Source organism: Phyllopteryx taeniolatus, chromosome 7 (genome assembly GCF_024500385.1).
Source record: "Phyllopteryx taeniolatus isolate TA_2022b chromosome 7, UOR_Ptae_1.2, whole genome shotgun sequence".
NCBI classification, from domain to species: domain Eukaryota; kingdom Metazoa; phylum Chordata; class Actinopteri; order Syngnathiformes; family Syngnathidae; genus Phyllopteryx; species Phyllopteryx taeniolatus.
The window spans coordinates 24,276,055-24,294,637 of record NC_084508.1 but is presented as its reverse complement, the minus strand read 5'-3'; the positions used below and the strand labels follow the sequence as shown (position 1 = coordinate 24,294,637).

At 40.2% G+C, this 18,583-nt stretch overlaps 2 protein-coding genes across 11 annotated transcripts in view; both read left to right on the top strand.

The window, feature by feature from the left end:
- si:zfos-588f8.1 overlaps nucleotides 1-4,388 on the top strand; it is a 91,552-nt gene extending 87,164 nt beyond the window's left edge. For 8 of the 9 annotated variants that reach the window (XM_061778034.1, XM_061778035.1, XM_061778037.1 and 5 more), the window contains 2 exons: nucleotides 777-916; nucleotides 3,558-4,388. In XM_061778034.1, coding sequence (XP_061634018.1) covers nucleotides 777-916; nucleotides 3,558-4,114 — 697 coding nt within the window. In that variant the 3' untranslated portion in view covers nucleotides 4,115-4,388. Of the gene's footprint in view, nucleotides 1-776; nucleotides 917-1,033; nucleotides 1,088-3,557 lie in introns of all 9 variants that reach the window. The other variant, XM_061778041.1, reaches the window with a different exon arrangement.
- A 139-nt stretch (nucleotides 4,389-4,527) lies between these two features.
- On the top strand, nucleotides 4,528-16,576 carry use1 (unconventional SNARE in the ER 1 homolog (S. cerevisiae)). Of its 2 annotated transcripts, XM_061778043.1 has the most exons (8): nucleotides 4,528-6,538; nucleotides 7,045-7,094; nucleotides 8,235-8,313; nucleotides 8,420-8,572; nucleotides 11,292-11,307; nucleotides 11,449-11,470; nucleotides 11,592-11,754; nucleotides 15,101-16,576. In XM_061778043.1, exons 1-8 carry the CDS (start codon nucleotides 6,440-6,442, stop codon nucleotides 15,281-15,283), a joined length of 765 nt encoding a protein of 254 aa, XP_061634027.1. In that variant the 5' UTR covers nucleotides 4,528-6,439; the 3' UTR covers nucleotides 15,284-16,576. The 2 variants fall into 2 exon arrangements, with proteins under 2 accessions (XP_061634027.1, XP_061634028.1); XM_061778044.1 differs by lacking the exon at nucleotides 7,045-7,094.
- Nucleotides 16,577-18,583: the final 2,007 nt, after the last annotated feature.

Genomic DNA, 18,583 nt, shown 5'->3' with positions numbered 1-18,583 from the left:
TCCGGGCACGTCCCACCGGAAGGAGACCCCGGGGCCGACCCAGGACACGCTGGAGAGACTGTCTCTCGGCTGGCCTGGGAACGTCTCGGGATCCCCCCGGAAGAACTGGAGGAAGTGGGTTGGGAGAGGGAAGTCTGGGAGTCCCTGCTAAAGCTACTGCCCCCGCGACCTGACCTCGGATTAGTGGTAGAAAATGGATGGCTGGGGAAAAAAATGGCCATAGTTCAACAAGTTGAACCGATTGATCAAAACCAGTGTGATATTTGGATTCAAATCAAAATTGTCCTAAAGTCAGCTAGAATATCCTGTGTAATCAGTTTATCATTTAGGGGACTTCTTTAACTTAAAATTGTCCAAATCCTCAGAACTTCAACCTACAACTACAACTCAATAATAAATATTATTTAATTTCTGTAGTCCTCTATGAAAGCAGACTGATTATCTTTGTGTTTAACCAAAATAAGACATTTGCAAACATCTGCTTTGACTTTGGTAAGCAATCATCAACATTTTTGCCTATTTTCTGACATATTACAGACCAAACCAGTAACTGAATCATAATCAATTTGTTTGTGCAAATAAAAGGATAAAATGAAGTTATTTTTAACCGATTATTTGGAAAAAATAGACCAGAGTTTCATTATTCTGCTACATTTCCATGATGACTGAGTGATTCGGATGAGGCGACTAAATGCACTTCATAGTGATATTGAACCCCAATCTTTTCCTGATCTTAGCTAGTCTCTGGTTTCTCTAACATATCAACTCTTCCCCAGAGAGGATCTGGCCTGCAGGTTACCAGAGATGGAGCAGCCTGGTTCAGACCAGGAGAACCTGGACTCTGAAGCCTCACTGAGCTCTGAAAGCCTCTTGGACGAGCAGCAGCGTTCTTCTGCCCACAACTCGGAGCCTGATGGTCAGTTGTCCATCAGTGTCTAGTTCCTCTGTCCTGTCGTGTCTCTCTCTGGCCTGTGGGTTACTGACCAGACTACGGGGCCGCTGGGGTGGGCCCTTCCTGTCTTTTCTGGTGCAGGTCTGGACAAGTGATGGTGATGGGAGCGGTGCTGTCTGCTCTATAGCAAAGCAGGTTGGACCACCAGCAATTGTTTGTGTGTATGCATGTGACACAGAAACATGCGCCAACATTGTCCCTAGGATGTACAGGGGAAATTTTTCCTCTGTATAAATATGACTAATATTTTTCAACTAATATTTGCTGAAATCTTCATGCTATCGCTGCATTTCCTCAAACCTAAGATGGACAAAGAAAGAGAATGTGGTTAAGTTCAAATCTATATTTGTTGTTACTGGTTATACTTGGAAGAAGGAATAAGACCACAGTGGGGGAGAAAACCGTCAAAATGTAACAAAAGGTTGTAATCTTCCAAGAGGCATGTTGCAACAATAGATTTTCAAGAATAAATGTTATACAGTATTTTGACAGTCAAGTAAAAAAACTGTTATATTAATCAGATACTATTAAATATTTATTCAAAGCACTTAGAATTATACATTTATTCTTGTCATATTTCATGTTTGGTCTTTAAAACTTACCTCATTCCTGTAAGTCTATGGTTTTGTGCATTTTTTTATTTATTTATTTTTTTAAATTCCCCCCCGTGTGGGCATAGCATGACTTCGGCTACATCCGTGGCACAATTATTATTGTGATAATGATTACTTTTCAAATATTTTTGTTGGTCCACAAATGAGATACACTCTTATATTATTTATTTATTTATTTTAATGCTAGACAGTTTTCTAAGGGTGTGGGGCATAGAAAAGCTTGAGTATTACTGATTTAACAAGATCAATATAAAAGTTACTGTTATATAAGAAATTCAGCCTTTTCACAGAAAATAAAAACATATCAGTAGAAAATTGCTGCAAGATTTGGTACAGTTCTACAAGAACAATAAAACTGTCAAATTCATACCTATTTAAGGATTTTTGTGTTCTGCCAGAATAACATGGGATACACAGAGTTGGTAGTTTTTTTTTTTTCTACCATTTTACTTGTGTTCAACCTAGTGGTGTCACGATACCATAATTCTAACTTCGATGCTATACCTGCATAAAGTACCACGATACTGGTACTCAAACAATACCGTGGTAAAAATCTAAAGCATCAGTAAACGCAGTGGAATAAAAACCTAACAAAACAACTTCAAATACTTTTTATTAATTGAAAACATTACGATAAACTTCATCCCATTCTGAACATTAGCCTCTTTTTTTTTTTAATAGATCAATGCCTGCATTATCGTATACTGTATATTATATGACAAATATCTGTTTTTCTATGTATATAAAATTGTGCATCTATATACAGTATATTTATGATATATGCAGTCATGGGGGGGGGGGGGGGGGGGAATGGTACCTCTTTCTTCAGATATGTATTATTCAATTTCTTGTTCATTATAATACCACGAAATGCATTTTACCTGAAGAATACAATAGCTTAATTGTATTATTAAATATAATTTGGGGTTATTATCAAGAAAAACATGGCTAGAGTTCGATATCAGCTTTTATGTTTAGCTCTGGCGGCACGGTCGACGACTGGTTAGAGCGTCAGCCTCACAGTTCTGAAGACAGGGGTTCAATCCCCGGCCCCGCCTGTGTGGAGTTTGCATGTTCTCCCCGTGCTTGCGTGGGTTTTCTTCGGGCACTCCGGTTTCCTCCCACATCCCAAAAACATGCATGGTAGGTTAATTGAAAACTTTAAATTGCCCGTAGGTGTGAATGTGAGTGTGAATCGTTGTTTGTTTGTATGAGCCCTGCGATTGGCTGGCAACCAGTTCAGAGTGTACCCCGCCTCCTGCCCGATGATAGCTGGGAATAGGCTCCAGCGCGCCCGCGACCCTAGTGAGGAGAAGCGGCTCGGAAAATGGATGGATGGATGGATGTTTAGCTCTTATAAGCCATTTTAGTTATCATATTTGTCCAACCAGTTACCTTTAGTGGCACCTGGCATTGGAAAATGAACTAGAAACTGAAGAAACTAGAGGTCTAATATTTTTTCCATGACTATATTAATTATATTTCTAGATTTATATGTACTTAAACTTCATACTGTGTATTTCAAGCTTTTAGTGTGCAGTATTCTTGCATTTGACTGCATTTGATTTCTCCCATTGTAAACAATACATTGTGCACCCACTTATTGACAGGCCAGTGCTATCATTCATTGTGTACAGAGCTTGGCCCAACACAAGTTCAAACCCTAATACAGATCTAAACATGGGCCAAAATTGTACCTCTTTCTTCAGATACGTATTCAGTATTATGAAATTTTGGATGGATGTTAGTTTTAATACTTGTATCAAATCTCATTTGATTGAAGCAACTGCTGATGGATTTTGTCCTCTAATTAACCCCTTTCCATGTCAAATATTTTCCTTACTGAGCCTCCCACATGCAGTATATTGCATGAACCATGATTGCATGATCTTCTCTACCTGTACACCTTCTTGACATCATTGTATCTGGTTTCAAATAAGGAACTTTGAAGAAACATTTATGTTTATGCCCCCCCTCTCCCCGTCTTCCAGTTGGAGTTGGCCCTCAGCAGAGGAAATACAGGGCTGTGCAGCCACCTGAACCATCGCACCTGGTGCAGAGACTGTCACTCCCTGGTGGGCGTGTGTGTCTGCGAGAAATCACTCCTGCTGGCTCTTCCTCCTCTGTGTCCAGCTCTTCCTCTTCAATATCCGAACCCTCCAACACCACCTGCAGGCACCCGCTGCAGCGCCGCAACCCCGTCATCCCGGACACGGTTAAACTGCCTCCGGGTGTCCTCGCCCAGCCCACGAGCTCGGGTCCAAGGCGGGTTTCCTGCCCTCATGGAAAGCATGCTTTTCACTACTTGGTGAGGAGAAGGGAGCAACCAGGCCGCCACAAAGATGGCACCCAGTCCCTCTACATCGACGGGCCTGAGTGTGACCTGTTGACTCATTTCTCCTCCTGCCCTCCTTCCGCTTCCTCCTCCTCCTTGTCCATCGCCACGGCGGGGCCTCATCCTCCACGCCAGCGCAACAAAACACCACCCTGCGAGGACCACAGACGCTTTTCTGACCCAGACATACCTTACATGGACAATGATGTCTGAGCAGGAAGCTTGATTTGGAAGTTACACAGATTACAATCTGCAGAAACTAATTGACAGTGAATATAACGTGGCATGTTGCCATGCACCTTTTTGTAACATTTTTTTCAATACTGTACTTTCAGTACAGCTCAGTCAGTACAGAGGTTATGTAGCCTAAGGGTGGACCTGCAAACATTCCCCCTCCCCATCCCACCCCCATTTGTGGTAAGTTAAGTTCCCAGTTGTACTTTGTCATTTCTTGGTTCTCAGAATGAAAAGGTGAAGCCAACATGCTCACTTAATTATACTATATTGTGCCTTAATGATAGAAAACTCCAACATTTATTGTCTTGTTAATGCAGGGGTGGGGAACCTGTCCCACAAGAGTATTTGATTCGGCCAGCCATGCAATTCTAAAAACATTATGAAAAGCCAGAAAACATTTAACCAACAAATCCTCATAATACATATTGTTTGTTTCCTTAAAAAATATAATATTGTGTCCCTCAGAAGATCTGAAAAAAGGCCCCCACAGGTGTCACTGATGGTGTAATGGTTCACTCAGTCAGAGACTGAGAATGTGCATGTGAGTGGTTGTCTGTTTTTATATGTGATTGACTGGCGACCAGTCCAGGTTGTAGTCTTGCCTTTTGCCAGAAGTCAGCTGAGATGGGCTCCAGCTCCCCACGACCCTCGAAGGATAAGCGAGATAGAAAATGGATGGATGGTCCAACAGGGAAAAAGGTTCCCCACCCGTGCTAGATGCTCACCAGTATTTTTTTTTATTTTTTATTTTTTTTTATTTTTTAAATGTCTCACTCTTCTTGATTTGTACAAAACTAGGAAATGTGTTCATGTTGTGACCAATTGTACAGATGTCACGTCGTCTACTCGACCTGCTGCACAACAAACATCAGATAGGAAGTCGTTGCCCTCATGGAGTAATGGGAGATGCGAGCAGCACACGCCACTTTTTCCTTAAAAAAAGAAGAAAAGACAAACCATGCCAAGAGGAAAACCACGCCATGATATCTTTGTTCTCACTTGAACTATAATGAACGCTGCTTCATTTCGCAATGAAAAATTTTCTGCCGCAGCGTCGTGTTGGCCAATGTTGATTTAATACTAATGTTCCTCTCTGACTGCTGTTGAATGATGTTTGCCTTGGACTTAACCAAGATGTGTCATGTTACAGAGAGTGTATGGTTGGGACTGAATGGCATCAAGTGTAATTGTTATTAGTATTAACATGACAATACAGAACATGATGCTGGTTTAAAAAAAAATGCCACTGCTGCTGAGTGTTTTGATCCGGTCAGTCGTCATTGCACTTTATACATCACACAAAACTTGATTAGGCGCCCTGGCAGACACCCCTTCCCAAGGCTCACTGACTTCTCCAGATTTTGATGCACCACAACACTCAGGGGGACACTGATACACAGGGTAGGGCCAATGACTGCCAGTCGGGTACCTGGCAGTCATAGTAATGGGGTGAGGTGGGTTTTCACTGCACTCATGGCAATCTAGGCATTTAAATTACAGTATGTATTATTTGATATTTAAATATTTTGTATATTTAATGCTTTTTTTTAATATAATGATATTTGGAAATGACAGAACATGTATGACAAATTACTGGCACAGTTTTTCTTCATATCTAATCATCCTTGGGACCATGGAAAGGCACTATATAAATCTAAACTATTATATTACTATCTAGCCAAAATATTATTAGATGATTATTAATAGTCTTATCAGAATTGTATTGCCGTCAATAAAATGGCACTCATCCCCAAAATAAATCGTAAAAAAAAGTGTGCGTTGTGAGTTTCACAATTCCTTTTTATTTCTACTTTTCGTTCACTTTTTAAAACCGTAAATGTCTCTAATTACGTCACTTTTGTTTGTTTGTTTTAATTTATTGAATGAATAAACATTTCAATGTTCCCAAACTATTTTCAGCATGTTAACTGCGTGTAATATAATATTTTAAGTCTTGCTTATAAGGTGATCAGCAGAGCATAAAATTGAGAAATAAAATAAAAGTCAATAAGTAGAAAGTAAAATGCACTGAAAAACAGGTATATCAACTGGGTATTTTTCAGTCTGCGGTTTCAAAGAAAAAAAGCATTGCACACTCACCATCGTATTGTTTTTCTTCTTCTTAATTTATCTCATAGACCTGAATGTATCATTAAACTGTAATCGGAAAGGCACATATATGGCAGTAGATTTGGAAAACCTTTGTATGTGTTTGAAAAAATTGGTTTGTTTTAAACAATAATTGACGGGGCCGCCTTTGTTTTGACGTCATATTAGCGCGACGCCCAGTCGTCTTCCAATATGGCTTCCAGATTAGAAGTCAATTTCGTTCGGTTATTGTCTCGCTGTGAGTCTATAGCTTCGGTAAAACGTAGCGAAGATGAATGGAGGCTGGAGAAGGTAAACTAACACTACGAACGGTGAAGATGAATCATAATTTATAGTTTGTGTCAAGATGTAGTTCGCAGAAATTTGCCTGGTTGTTCGGCGTTTAGCCACGTTGTCACTCAAACCACTGTCATGCGTGGGATTGGGGAAACCGTTCATTTTGGGTTATCAATGTATCCCCTGACCCACGTTTAATAACATTTTAGTTTTTGTATACCTAAGTTATTTAATATTTGCGACAACTTGTCTCAGCTGTCCTTCCTGTTAATCAAATTGGAATAGAACACGTCTATCATCCTTCCCAATTATATTGTCTGATTGAGCAGGTTATTAGGTACAGCTGCATTAACAAATGAGGTCCAATACGAAGTGCCTTTACAACAATGCGCAATTTTGATTGACTGTGTCAGAGAAAAGAGGCGGCTCTACTATTGGATGTCATTACATTAGATAAAATAAATTGTTAAAATGTCCGTGTAATTTCAAACTATAAATGTCTGTCTCTGTTTGCTCTTAAGTATGTTGGCGCCTTGGAGGAGATGTTGGTGGCTCTGAGAAAAAGCATGAGGTGATATACTAATACTGATATTAAAATAATCATGTTAATTCAAACCTTTGCATGCTCATTGTTTTCCTCAAATGTTTGCAGTAGTTGGCTTTTTCATTAAATGCAAAGAATTTTCTTTATAGATCTCTTCTACACACTACTATTATAGTATTTCACACAAAATTCATCTTCCAGGGTTGTTTTTTGTACTAAAATAATTTTTCAGTACTACGTTTAAATTTTTTTAAAATTAAATACAGTACATTGATGCTATCACAGGGCTATAGCTGTATCTTAATTTGAATATCATACAAACCCTAAAAATTATTTAGTCAGCCACCAATTGTGTAACTTGTCCCACTTAAAAAGATGAGAGAGGCCTGTGATTTTCATCATAGGTATACCTCACCTATGAGAGACAAAATGAGGAAAAAAAAATCCAGAAAATCACAGTCTGATTTTTAAAGAATTTATTAGCAAATTATGGTGGTAAATAAGTATTTAGTCACCTACAAACAAGCAAGATTTCTGGCTCTCACAGACCTGTAACTGCGTATAGCTGGCCCAAAACACAACAGCTCATTATTTATACCAGGACAAAACCACGATGATATCGATGCACTTTTAATGTCGCGATATTGCGGTATCGTAAGTATTGTTACATCCTTAAAATATATACATATTTGCGTGTGTGTGTATATGTGACATTTTTCCGGTTTCAATACAGTTTTCTCGATCAAGTAATTTTCAGCTGATTGGTACTGTGTAAAAAAGAGATTTGTCTTAATTTTTAAAGGTTAGGAAGCGACAAAATAATCCTGAGGTTCGAAGATATTGCCAAATGGAACAGCAATATCTTAGTTCAGTCTCACACAATATAATGTTTCAGGTAGGTGTGGTGGCTTGAAAAAGACTAGGCAGAAATCCACTTCACTAGACTTATAGCCATTAAAAGGTATCATGTCAGGATACTTTTATTATTTTTTTAAATTGAGACAATTGATATGTGCTCTCTTCTTAATTGTTGAGTTATCGGATTGAGACTGTATCTGTAGGATCTCAAAATCAAGTGACTCAGACGGGTGCAAAAAAAAAAAAAGTTGTCTGGACAGCCCTAGTATTTAATTAATGTTGTTGTTTTATCAATATTGTTTACTCTAGCAAGCCCACTCCAGAAGTGCTGACAGAATACACAAGAAAGGTGGATTTTCTGAAAGGCCTTCTAGAAGCAGAGAAGCTGGTCAGTAGCACCGTTCCCTTAATTGATCAGACTTGAAAATAGCTGTCTGCTGTTTTTTTATTTATTTTTAATTTGAAATTCATGGCTCTTCCATTCTCCTTCACAGTTGTCACCAACAGAAAAGGCTCTAGCAAACCAGTTCCTCGCCCCTGGCCGAACACCCACAATAGCCAACGAGAGGATGGCTGCCACTAAAACTGTCCACATGCAGACCAAGGCCCGATGTACGGGGGAGATGAGGGATGAGCTGCTTGGCATGGTAGGGACAACTGTGACACGAAAGACTGCACAGAAATATCGATATCAGCAATAGTCATACATACTTTTACTTATTTTGTAGTATGGAATGTTAGAAAAGGCTTGATCAGGTGACATTACTCAAACAATAAGCAACAATAGTTATGAGAAAAACTGACCCATTATTATTAAAATAAAACTTATATTAGAAAATGTAGAAAAATAACTTCAATAAAACCAATAACAAAATATATATTTAAGTTGCAACAACATAACCACTGATTAACTTAAACATAAGCATATTCTACAATAGAATAGATTAAATAAGAAATACATTTGAAAACAATGAAAAAATAACGAATAAGTAAAAGTATACTTTCAGTTACCTGTATGTTTTGTGTCAGCATTTTGTTTCCCCACGTGCGGCAATGCATCTGGGGTATAGTTTTATCGACAATGTCGTGGCGAATAGGAATAATGTAGTTATGCTTTCGGCTCTTGTGCTGCCCCTGTTTGTGTGTGGCTGTCCTTCTGTGCATGTCTTGACCTCTTAGGGGGAGTGTGGTGCACGCAATGAGATGCAAACTTGCAGTAGAAAAGAAAGTAGAAGTCGTCACACTCGAATATTCATTCATTCATCATCTATCTTCCGTACCGCTTATCCTCACCAGGGTAGCGGGCATGCTGGAGCCTATCCCAGCTAACTTTGGGCGAGAGGCGGGGTACCCCCTGAACTGGTCGCCAGCCATTCGCAGGGCACATATAAACAAACAACCATTTGCACTCAAAGTTTTCAATTAACCTACCATGCATGTTTGAGATGTGGGAGGAAACCGGAGTACCCATGCATGCACAGGGAGAACATGCAAACTCCGAGACCGAGATTTGAATCCGCGGTCCTTAGAACTGTGAGGCAGATGTGTGAACCAGTCGTTCACCGTGCCGCCACAATCGAATATTGTTAATATAATTCGTTTTTTAATTTGAAGAATATATGCCAACAGCGTATTGTTATATTGCCTGTTTGTATGTGGTTATACAGGGTTTGTGTACCAATATTACTTTGAGAGAGCTAAGCGTCCGAGTTCCATGCTAATTTTCATTAGCTCATCAATGGTGTTTTTCGTTCGTGTGTTAGCTTTGAGCTAGCGATTTTTGTCAGCAAAATCAGAGAAATTAAGTCTGTGATGTTTTTGAACATTCAATAGGTGTAATTCTTTTGTCTGTTTAGTTTAACTATGAACTTCAACTGGAGTGTCAATAAACAACTTTAAGCAAGCAACACATTCACTCTTTTTGCTACTATGTTGGCACCTTAGCACCCTGTTGTTGTGATCATGTGGAATCTGCTTGCCGTCCAGGTGCTGCTGGATAGAAGTGCTGGAGCAGAGCATGAAATGGACTGCTTTTAGAAGAGTGGTAAAATCTGAGATTTTAGATCCAGTCCAATCCGATAATTGTTTTTTTTTCCCTGACATCGGACCAATATCTGATCTCAAATATCGTTCTGGAACACCCCTAGATACTATCTGTGGGTTTTGGGGTGTCTCCAAATTGGAGCATAAATAGCTTAACATCAACTCAGGCTAGTCTGTCCTAACTAAGCCTTGTTGCATCAACTGATGAAGCCTGCTCGGATGAGAGCCGAAACGTCTTCTCAGACACCAGAACAGAGCAATCAATTCAGTGGTCTGAGAATGAAATGACATGGCTGAATGAGGATATTCACAGGCATATACACTCACCGCACAGAACTTTAGGTACAAGGAATGGGCATGAACATGGCTTATTCTTCTGTGGAACTCTTTCTCCCGGCATATTACTATACTCGGCATATATACAACTCTTGTCGGACAGCAACAACTGCTTTCAACACACAGGCTGTGAGAAATGAGTGTTGGGGGTTACACCTCACATCCCTGTCCTGGTATTACAGAATTCTCATAAATACAGATGCAGTATGATCCCATCTCTTTTATGGCACTTATACCACCACAAGGAAAGAAAATTGCCTTTGTCACACCCATTCAGTGTAAGTGCCATTCATATAGAACAGCAACACAGACATGAGAGGGCTATGTATTGTATTTTATTTCTAATGTGGTAGACTTTGTCTTCTGACGTCTTTCTGTGCACCTTAGTTTTTCTGTTTTATATTAAAGTAAAAATTGCAATGATTGTATGAAAAAAGGAAAAAAACTTAAAATTGATATAAAACAAAAACCATTAATTGATTAACCTTCTTTTAATAGTTTAACATTTTTCTGTAGTCAAAAGGCCATCCTATAAAGTACACCTGCGCAATCTAATGAGATCTAAGACAGAAGTTGAAGCCATCCATCCATTTTCCAAACCGCTTATCCCCACTAGGGTCACAGGCGTGCTGGTGCCTATGCCAGCTGACTCTGGGCAAGAGGCGGGGTATACCCTGAACTGGTCTCCAGCCAATTGCCCACATCCCAAAAACATGCATGGTAGGTTGACTGAACACTGAATTATCCGTAGGTATGAATGTGAGTGGTTGTTTGTTTATATGTGCCTGCGATTGGGTGGCAACCAGTTCAGGGTGTACCCCGCTTCCTGCCCCGCAGTTAGCTGGGATAGGCTCCAGCATACCCACAACCCTAGTGAGGATAAGCTATGTAGAAAATGGATGGATGCAATGGTGTGAGTGCATTTGCAATAATGATATAACATGTCTACTACTATTGAGATTTAATGTTCCCTCTTTGTCATTACAGGGCTTTTCTAAAAAAGGTAAGAATTGATTTTAGAGAAATGCAGCTTCACTTCTACAAAGATTTCATATCAACTCAGACTTTTCAAACAGTATTTACCTTTTGGATTACTATGTTTAAATTGTGTTTCTCCCCCACACCCACCCACCCATTTCTACAGAAGGAGATTTGCGAAACAGAAGGTAAAATGTTTAATTAGGCTCTTACCGATTTAAATAAATACATTTAAAAATAAAAATAAAAAAGCAAGCCCCATTGGAATAAAAAGTGAAAGTAAATGTTTGTCTTACTCTGCTACCTCAGAGGTCTGCCTCTGGATGAGCACCAGTCTGCTGCAGAGCTGGACGCCATCTTGCAGCACCAACACAACCTGCAGGAGAAGATCGCTGAGGACATGCTCAACCTGGCCAGGAATCTGAAAAATAACACTCTGGCCGCGCAGAGCATCATCAAACAGGACAATCAGGTACTTGTGCAAAATAGTCAAGAAAACGCATCAGTGATTCATTAGCTGCTTCTGCCACTAGAGAGTGGTATAAGACAAATATTGTGAGCAACAATGTAACATCTTTGTAATTTAAAGAAAGGGTTCTCAAACCTTTTGGGATCAGGGACCACTTACAGGGAGAAATATTTCCATTGACCCTCTCATAATCCTAATGCCAATCAAACACTTGTGGTGTGGACCTCTCAATCCCATAGGAATTAAAAATTGCCTTTTTTTTCCCCAAAAAGAATTGTCCTGATAAAAGTTTCATATTTTGGGGAGGAAACAAGGTCTTAAATGTAGAATATAGATGTTTTTTAGGGACAAAAAGTCAAAATCTTGCAAGAATAAAGTTAGGAGTTTCATATTTTGGGGAGGAAACAAGGTCATTAATGTAGAATATAGATGTTTTGTAGGGACAAAAAGTCAAAATCTTGCAAGAATAAAGTTAAGGATTTTATAACTAAAGTGGTACCTGAAATGTTATTAAGGTAAAAGTTTCACATGGGAAGAAAGCTGCATTTTAAAAATACTTTATTCTATTCATATTAGGTTTTATATTTTGGAAAATACACCTTTGTTCTTTCAAAAATGTATTCTTGAAAAAGGCCTTTTGGAGTCAAAACACTTTTTGTGTTTACAAATTAAGGGTGTCAGATTTTATGTTATTTATAAATTAAAGACCACCATGCTATGGTTTACGGACCCCAATTTAAAAGCCACTGATGGGGCACCAACTAGATTACAAACTGTACCTTCAAAACTACATTTGTTAGTCTGACTGTATTTTCTTCCAATTTCTCTTTGAATTACTATTGTAAATCACACAACACATTTGTGAGTCAACATAAAACTTTAAAGATCCCGTAACTATTTCTAGTATTAGTCATGTTATATTGGTTCTATGGTGCTTCAGTAAACGTGAAATATGAATTAAAATTGTCCACGCATTCCTGAGTTCCAGACGTTTTTCTGCCGAGGGGCCTGAAATCGGATCGTTCCAATTTCTCTAGCTTATCTATGTCACTAGCGAAGATCTCTGCCTACATATCCGCTCCGAGCCAGTGGTGTAAACATAACACCTGTGCTCTCACAAGTGGGTCTTCTACATGGAGGCAGCCCTGCAGAGGAACAGGCACGGTCTTATCCAAATATGGACAGTGGTTACAAAACTGGGTCGAACAAAAGTAGCTTCCAGAGGGGCCTTTTCTGGACACTTTAGGTTCATTTTGAAATTTCACCTGAAAGCCCAATATTTTCAACTTTAGAATGGTCTAACCATCCTCATATACATTTTTGTGCCCCCTCCGTAACACTGCGCATCCTGCTCACACAAAGCTGTGCTATTCATTGATCAAAAATAAATATAGTGGAACCTCGATTTAATAGACTAATGCGTGGGGGATGGTCTGTTACTGCCGATTGTCCGTTATATTGAAGCACTTTTTTTTTTGTGGCTATATGCACCCATATTACTGAAATACAAAATTGTTTTGTAGTCTTGATGGTGACAATGTTGTCATAGTCATAGGCGAGTCAAGGCAGGTCGTTTTCATGAGCCGCGAGGAATTAGTGTGCTTCCTTTTTCCAAAGCTGTCGCCATAGACACACGGCATGAAAAAATAAAAATGCCAAAAATATCATGGTCCAGACTCTAGAGACTTGTCACAGTCCTATTTAACACCGCTGCCATATGTGCTCTCCCTATGCAGCGCTCTATGTGACAATATATAGAACTTCTGCCATCTTGGCCGCCACATCAATGCAATGCTTGGAAATGTTGCCACGTTCAACATGGCTGCAATGTAGGCATGGGCATGTCTGTTGGCTGGATCTAGTCAGAGTCAGAATCATCTTTATTTGCCAAGTATGTTAAAAAAAACACAAGGAATTTGTCTCCGGTAGTTGGACCCGCTCTAGTACAACAACAGACAGTCAATTGACAGAGAACACTTTTGAGACATAAAGACATTGAGAAAAACGGTCACTGAGTAATAAAGGGTGGCTAGTTATCTGGTAATGCCGGTCCAATTTTTTATTTATTTTTTATTTTTTGACAACTGTGCAAAAGATGCAGAGTCTTCTACCACTTAGAGCAGTTCGAATGACTAATCTCTCAATAGTCCGGTGCAATGACCATTGTGCAAAGGGCACCGAGACTTCTAGGAGTGTATGCAGTTTAAAGTGACGAGTAGTGCGATAATCTGGGACAATGTTGATTGTGCAAATGTTGCAGATACCCCTCAGTCAGTGTGCAAATGGGGCAGATGCTACTCTGGCATGAGTGGCCAGTATTGGTCAACAACAGATATGCAAATCGTGCAGCGTGGCGAGACTACTACAGTGAGTGCACAAGTACGGTATTTTACAGAGATCTACACAGGCCTAGAGCGCCCTCTTGCGGTTGTCAGTGTGAAAATAACGTGAAATTTATAATTTATAATAATGTGTTAATAATTTCACATATAAATCGCACCCCTGGCCAAACTATGAAAAAAACTGCGATTTATAGTCCGAAAAATACGGTAGTATATAATTGGCCCGACAGAAATGTGACAACAAACTCAGACAAAAGAAATTGGCAGCATGTTGCAATGGAATTGTAAGTTAGCTGTTTAAGAAGTTGATTGCAAGAGGGAAGAAGCTGTAGGAATGTCTGCTAGTTCTAGTTTGCATTGAGCAATAGCGCCTACCTGAGTCATATTTTATATATGTGACCTGGAACAGTCTCTGCCTATATTGCGCCAATAAACAACAGTTGACAATTCTGGAACTAACAGACTTTGTCAACACTGGCTTAATTGACAACTGGAAACTATTTTTGAACACATTTACTGTCCAGAGGGTCCGTTACTTCCGATATCCGTTAAGTCGAAAACAAGGTCCCACTGTATCTAAAGTAGTAATACTGTAAAAATTGTAATAGCTAAAAACAACGAATGTTCAAATAGCAACCACCCCTGCAATTATCCCGCTACTCTCAGCATTTCCGCTAATGAACTAACCTGTAATTTTGCACATTGCCACTGTATTCATATTCATTTCCCATAGCATTCAACTTCAAATTCCTGAGGTTTTGCAAGAGTACAAGGAGCTGACACACTGTTCCCCTGGACAGTCTAGTCAGTAAGACACATACTAAACAAATTCTACCAAAAACAGATGAAGAATTTAGCGACGAGTTTATTGAACACATTTGTCAGTTGAGACACTGGTCTGTATTAAATGTAAAGTATACATTGAAACAGAAGACAAACAATGCTGACCAATGAATCCAGTGGATGTGATATTTACACGAGCGGCGTCTTTGTCCCACACCATGCAGACTTTGGGCCAGTCGATACATCAAGCCGACCTCAACTTTGAGAAGCTGAAGACCGAGTCGGAGCGTCTGGAGCAGCACGCCAAGAAATCGGTCAACTGGCTGCTGTGGCTCATGCTCATCCTGGTCTCCTTTGCCTTTATCAGCATGATCCTCTTCATCAGACTCTTCCCCAGGCTCAGATGATAAAGTGTCGTCACCGCACAGTGTGGTGTTCTAATCTAAACCAATCATGAATTGACGCATAGAGCTACAACATGGATGGATACTAATTGTTCAATCGCCTCAGCGTGTCCCCCTCCCTGTCATCTTACACACACTTTTTTTAATAATGTGACAAGTGTCATTTTGTACATAGTAGTTTTCCCCCTTATACAAATAGATGAGTCCACCAAACAACCTAATCCAGTGTGTTTTAAGGGTGAATTCATTACACCCCTTAATCTTGCTCAAATGAACTATTTACATTCAAATACTCACTGGACAATTTCTAAGGTACAATTGCACAATCTAAATGTGATGGAAAACAAGAGATTCATCCAATATTCTGCCTTTTAAAAGGTAACAATGCTCAATTTAAGCAGCACAGTAGTTCATTAGCATGTCTATACCTCACAGGTCTGAGATAAGGTTTGAAGCTCAGCTGTTGGCCTGCCTATGTGGAGTTATCATGGTTTCCCTGTGCTTGTGTGAGGTACTGTGGCTTCCTCCCACATTAGGAAAAAAAAACACACCAAAAAACATGCCTGTTATGTTCATAGAAGAATTAATTGTCCATGTGGGTAAATGCTTATGTGCCCTGCCACTGGCTGGCGACCATCCCAGGGTACCCAGCCTCTCACCCAAAGTTAGCTGGGATGTACTCCAGTCCAATTGTGACACTTATGTAGACTATAGAGAATGGATGGATGGTCAATTTAACACAGTTTATTATTGTGGTTGTATTTTGAATTGGTAAAAATGCACTGCACCAAACTGAAAGCTGTAGTACATTTTTAAATGAGTATAATTACCTTCACTGAGTGAGAACCACAGGGGTGGCACATTAGCCAAGCAATAACCCATTCAATTTTTTGGAAGTTCCAGATAAATATCAATTTAGGTTCACTTTATTCAGGTCTAGCAGATGAAGCCGTGGTGGGAGGGGGAAAAAATGTTTTATTTCGCCACTGGTCCTAATTTTTTTCAACAAACATTTAGTTTGAGCTTGTACTTTGTGATTTAAAAAAAAAAAAAGACACAAAGATAATGTCAGAACCTTTCCCACCATTAATGTGACCTATAACCTGTACACGTCAATTGAGAAAAGACGTTAAGGGGAAGTAAAAATAAACAACTGAGATCATGTGGTAGCACAAGTGTACACACACTCTTATAACTGGGGATGTGGCTGTGTTCAAAATTAACCAATCACATTTAAAACACCTGCTATAATTTAAAGGCCCTGTGACTAACCCCAAATAAAGTTCAGCTTCTCTAGTGGGCTATTCCTGACTGTTTTTGTTTGTTTGTTTTCAAGCAGAAGTCTGAAGGTTTTGTGTCAACACTGGCAGGTATTTGGAATTGTTATATTTTGTTATTCCCTCTACCTTGTCTGAGGCCCCAGTTCCAGCTGAAGAAAAACAGCCCCAAAGCATAATGTCACCACCACCAATGTTCTTTTGTTTATGAGCAGTGTTGCGTTTGTGTCCGCCCCCCACCCACAATCTAGGAGACCACCTGAGAGCAGCGTCACACGCTAGTTTTATAGGTTATACAGTGGGAGGAAAATGTATGTGAACCCTAGGGCATTTAATTTTCTCCATAAATTTCCTATCAAATGTAGTCTGATCATCTAAATCGCAAGAATAAACGGTCTGCCTAAACTATTAAAACACAAACAATTATGTTTTCATATTTTTATTGAAAATAATGTAACCATTCACAGGACAGGGAGGAAAAAGTAAGTGAACCCTTGGATTTAATAACTGGCTGACCCTATGTGGGAGCTGTTACGTCAACCAAATGTTTACTGTAGTTGCAGATGAGATGTGCACAACGATCAGGATGAATTTTGGACAATTGCTCTTTATAAAACTGTTGCAGTTCAGAAAGATTCCTAGGATGTCTGGTGTGAATAGCTGTCGAGGTCATGCCGCAGGATCTCAATCTGGTTGAAATCAGGACTTCATGTATAAACCTGGAAAATGTTACAAAAGTATCTCAATCTTACCAGCTAATGAGAGATAATAACCTCAGCGACACGTCCCAAATGCTCTCCACTCATTTGGATGTGATTTGAGGGTTGAGGTATGGCTAAATAAAGCCAGCTGGCCACAAAGCACCTGTGCGCTTTGTTCCTACTTAGAAGGCAGGAAGCAACCAGTGGTTTGTCTTTTTTTCGTTTTCTTCTCTCTCTCTCCTCTTTGCAGGGAAAACGTGCTGGAAGAGCTTCCAGAAGGTGAACATTCCTGCTCCCCTTCCTGTTGTCAGTGTCATCTCAGGCCTGCGTGGGTTCACTGTAGCTTGTCTGGACTTGCAGCAAGCTCTGCCCCTGGCCCTTCCTCTCCACACAACCACAGAACAAAAGCTGCTTTAAGCCTGCCACACGCTGCGCGACGTGGTCGAACCGGACCGGACCATCACGTTGAGTTGCCGACACACCCCCGCACATTGAGCGATTGCACAAGTGGACGTCCTGAACAACTAGCCTGTATAGGCATTTGATGCTGTGTATTCAGTAATTTGTACCTCATCACCAGAGGTGGGTAGAGTAGCCAAATATTGTACTCAAGTAAGAGTACTGTTACTTTAGAATAATATGATTCAAGTAAAAGTAAAAAGTAGCCATCCAAATATTTACTTAAAGTGCTCTGAAAAAACTACAAGAATAACTTGAGTAACTTGATTTCTTTTTGAAATCAGGATGAATATCAAATAAAATATAATAATATAGGGAGTCGACACATACCTGCCACCATTTCAATTTTTAACTTCCCCAAAACCACTAACACATGCATTGGGCCCTACAGAAACATGTATCCATCCATCCATTTTCTTCCGCTTATCCGAGGTCTGGTCACAAGGGCAGTAGCTTTAGCAAGGAAGCCCAGACTTCCCTCTCCACAGCCACTTCCACCAGCTCTTCAGAGGGGATCCCGAGACGTTCCCAGGCAAGCCGAGAGACGCAGCCTCTCCAGCGCATCCTGTGTCGTCCCCGTGGTCTCCTCCCGGTGGGACTTTCCCGGAACACCTCACCGGGGAGGAGTCCTGGAGGCTTCCCAAACAGATGCCCGAGCCACCTCATCTGGCTCCTCTCAATGCGGAGGAGCAGCGGCTCTACTCTAAGCCCCTCCCGGATGACCCAGCTTCTCACTCTATCTCTTAAGGGAGAGCCTGGACACCCTGCGGAGGAAACTCTTTTCGGCCGCTTGGATCCGGGATCTTGTTCTTTCGGTCACGACTCACAGCTCGTGACCATAGGTGAGGGTAGAAAGTAGATTGACT

Bases quoted from the DNA above. Each gene is read 5' to 3' on its own strand.
- use1 (XM_061778043.1), top strand. From the start codon at position 6,440: ATGGCTTCCAGATTAGAAGTCAATTTCGTTCGGTTATTGTCTCGCTGT. The intron at 7,095-8,234 runs GTGATATACTAA...TGTTTACTCTAG, and splicing joins GCTCTGAGAAAAAGCATGAG to CAAGCCCACTCCAGAAGTGC. The intron at 8,314-8,419 runs GTCAGTAGCACC...TCTCCTTCACAG, and splicing joins TTCTAGAAGCAGAGAAGCTG to TTGTCACCAACAGAAAAGGC.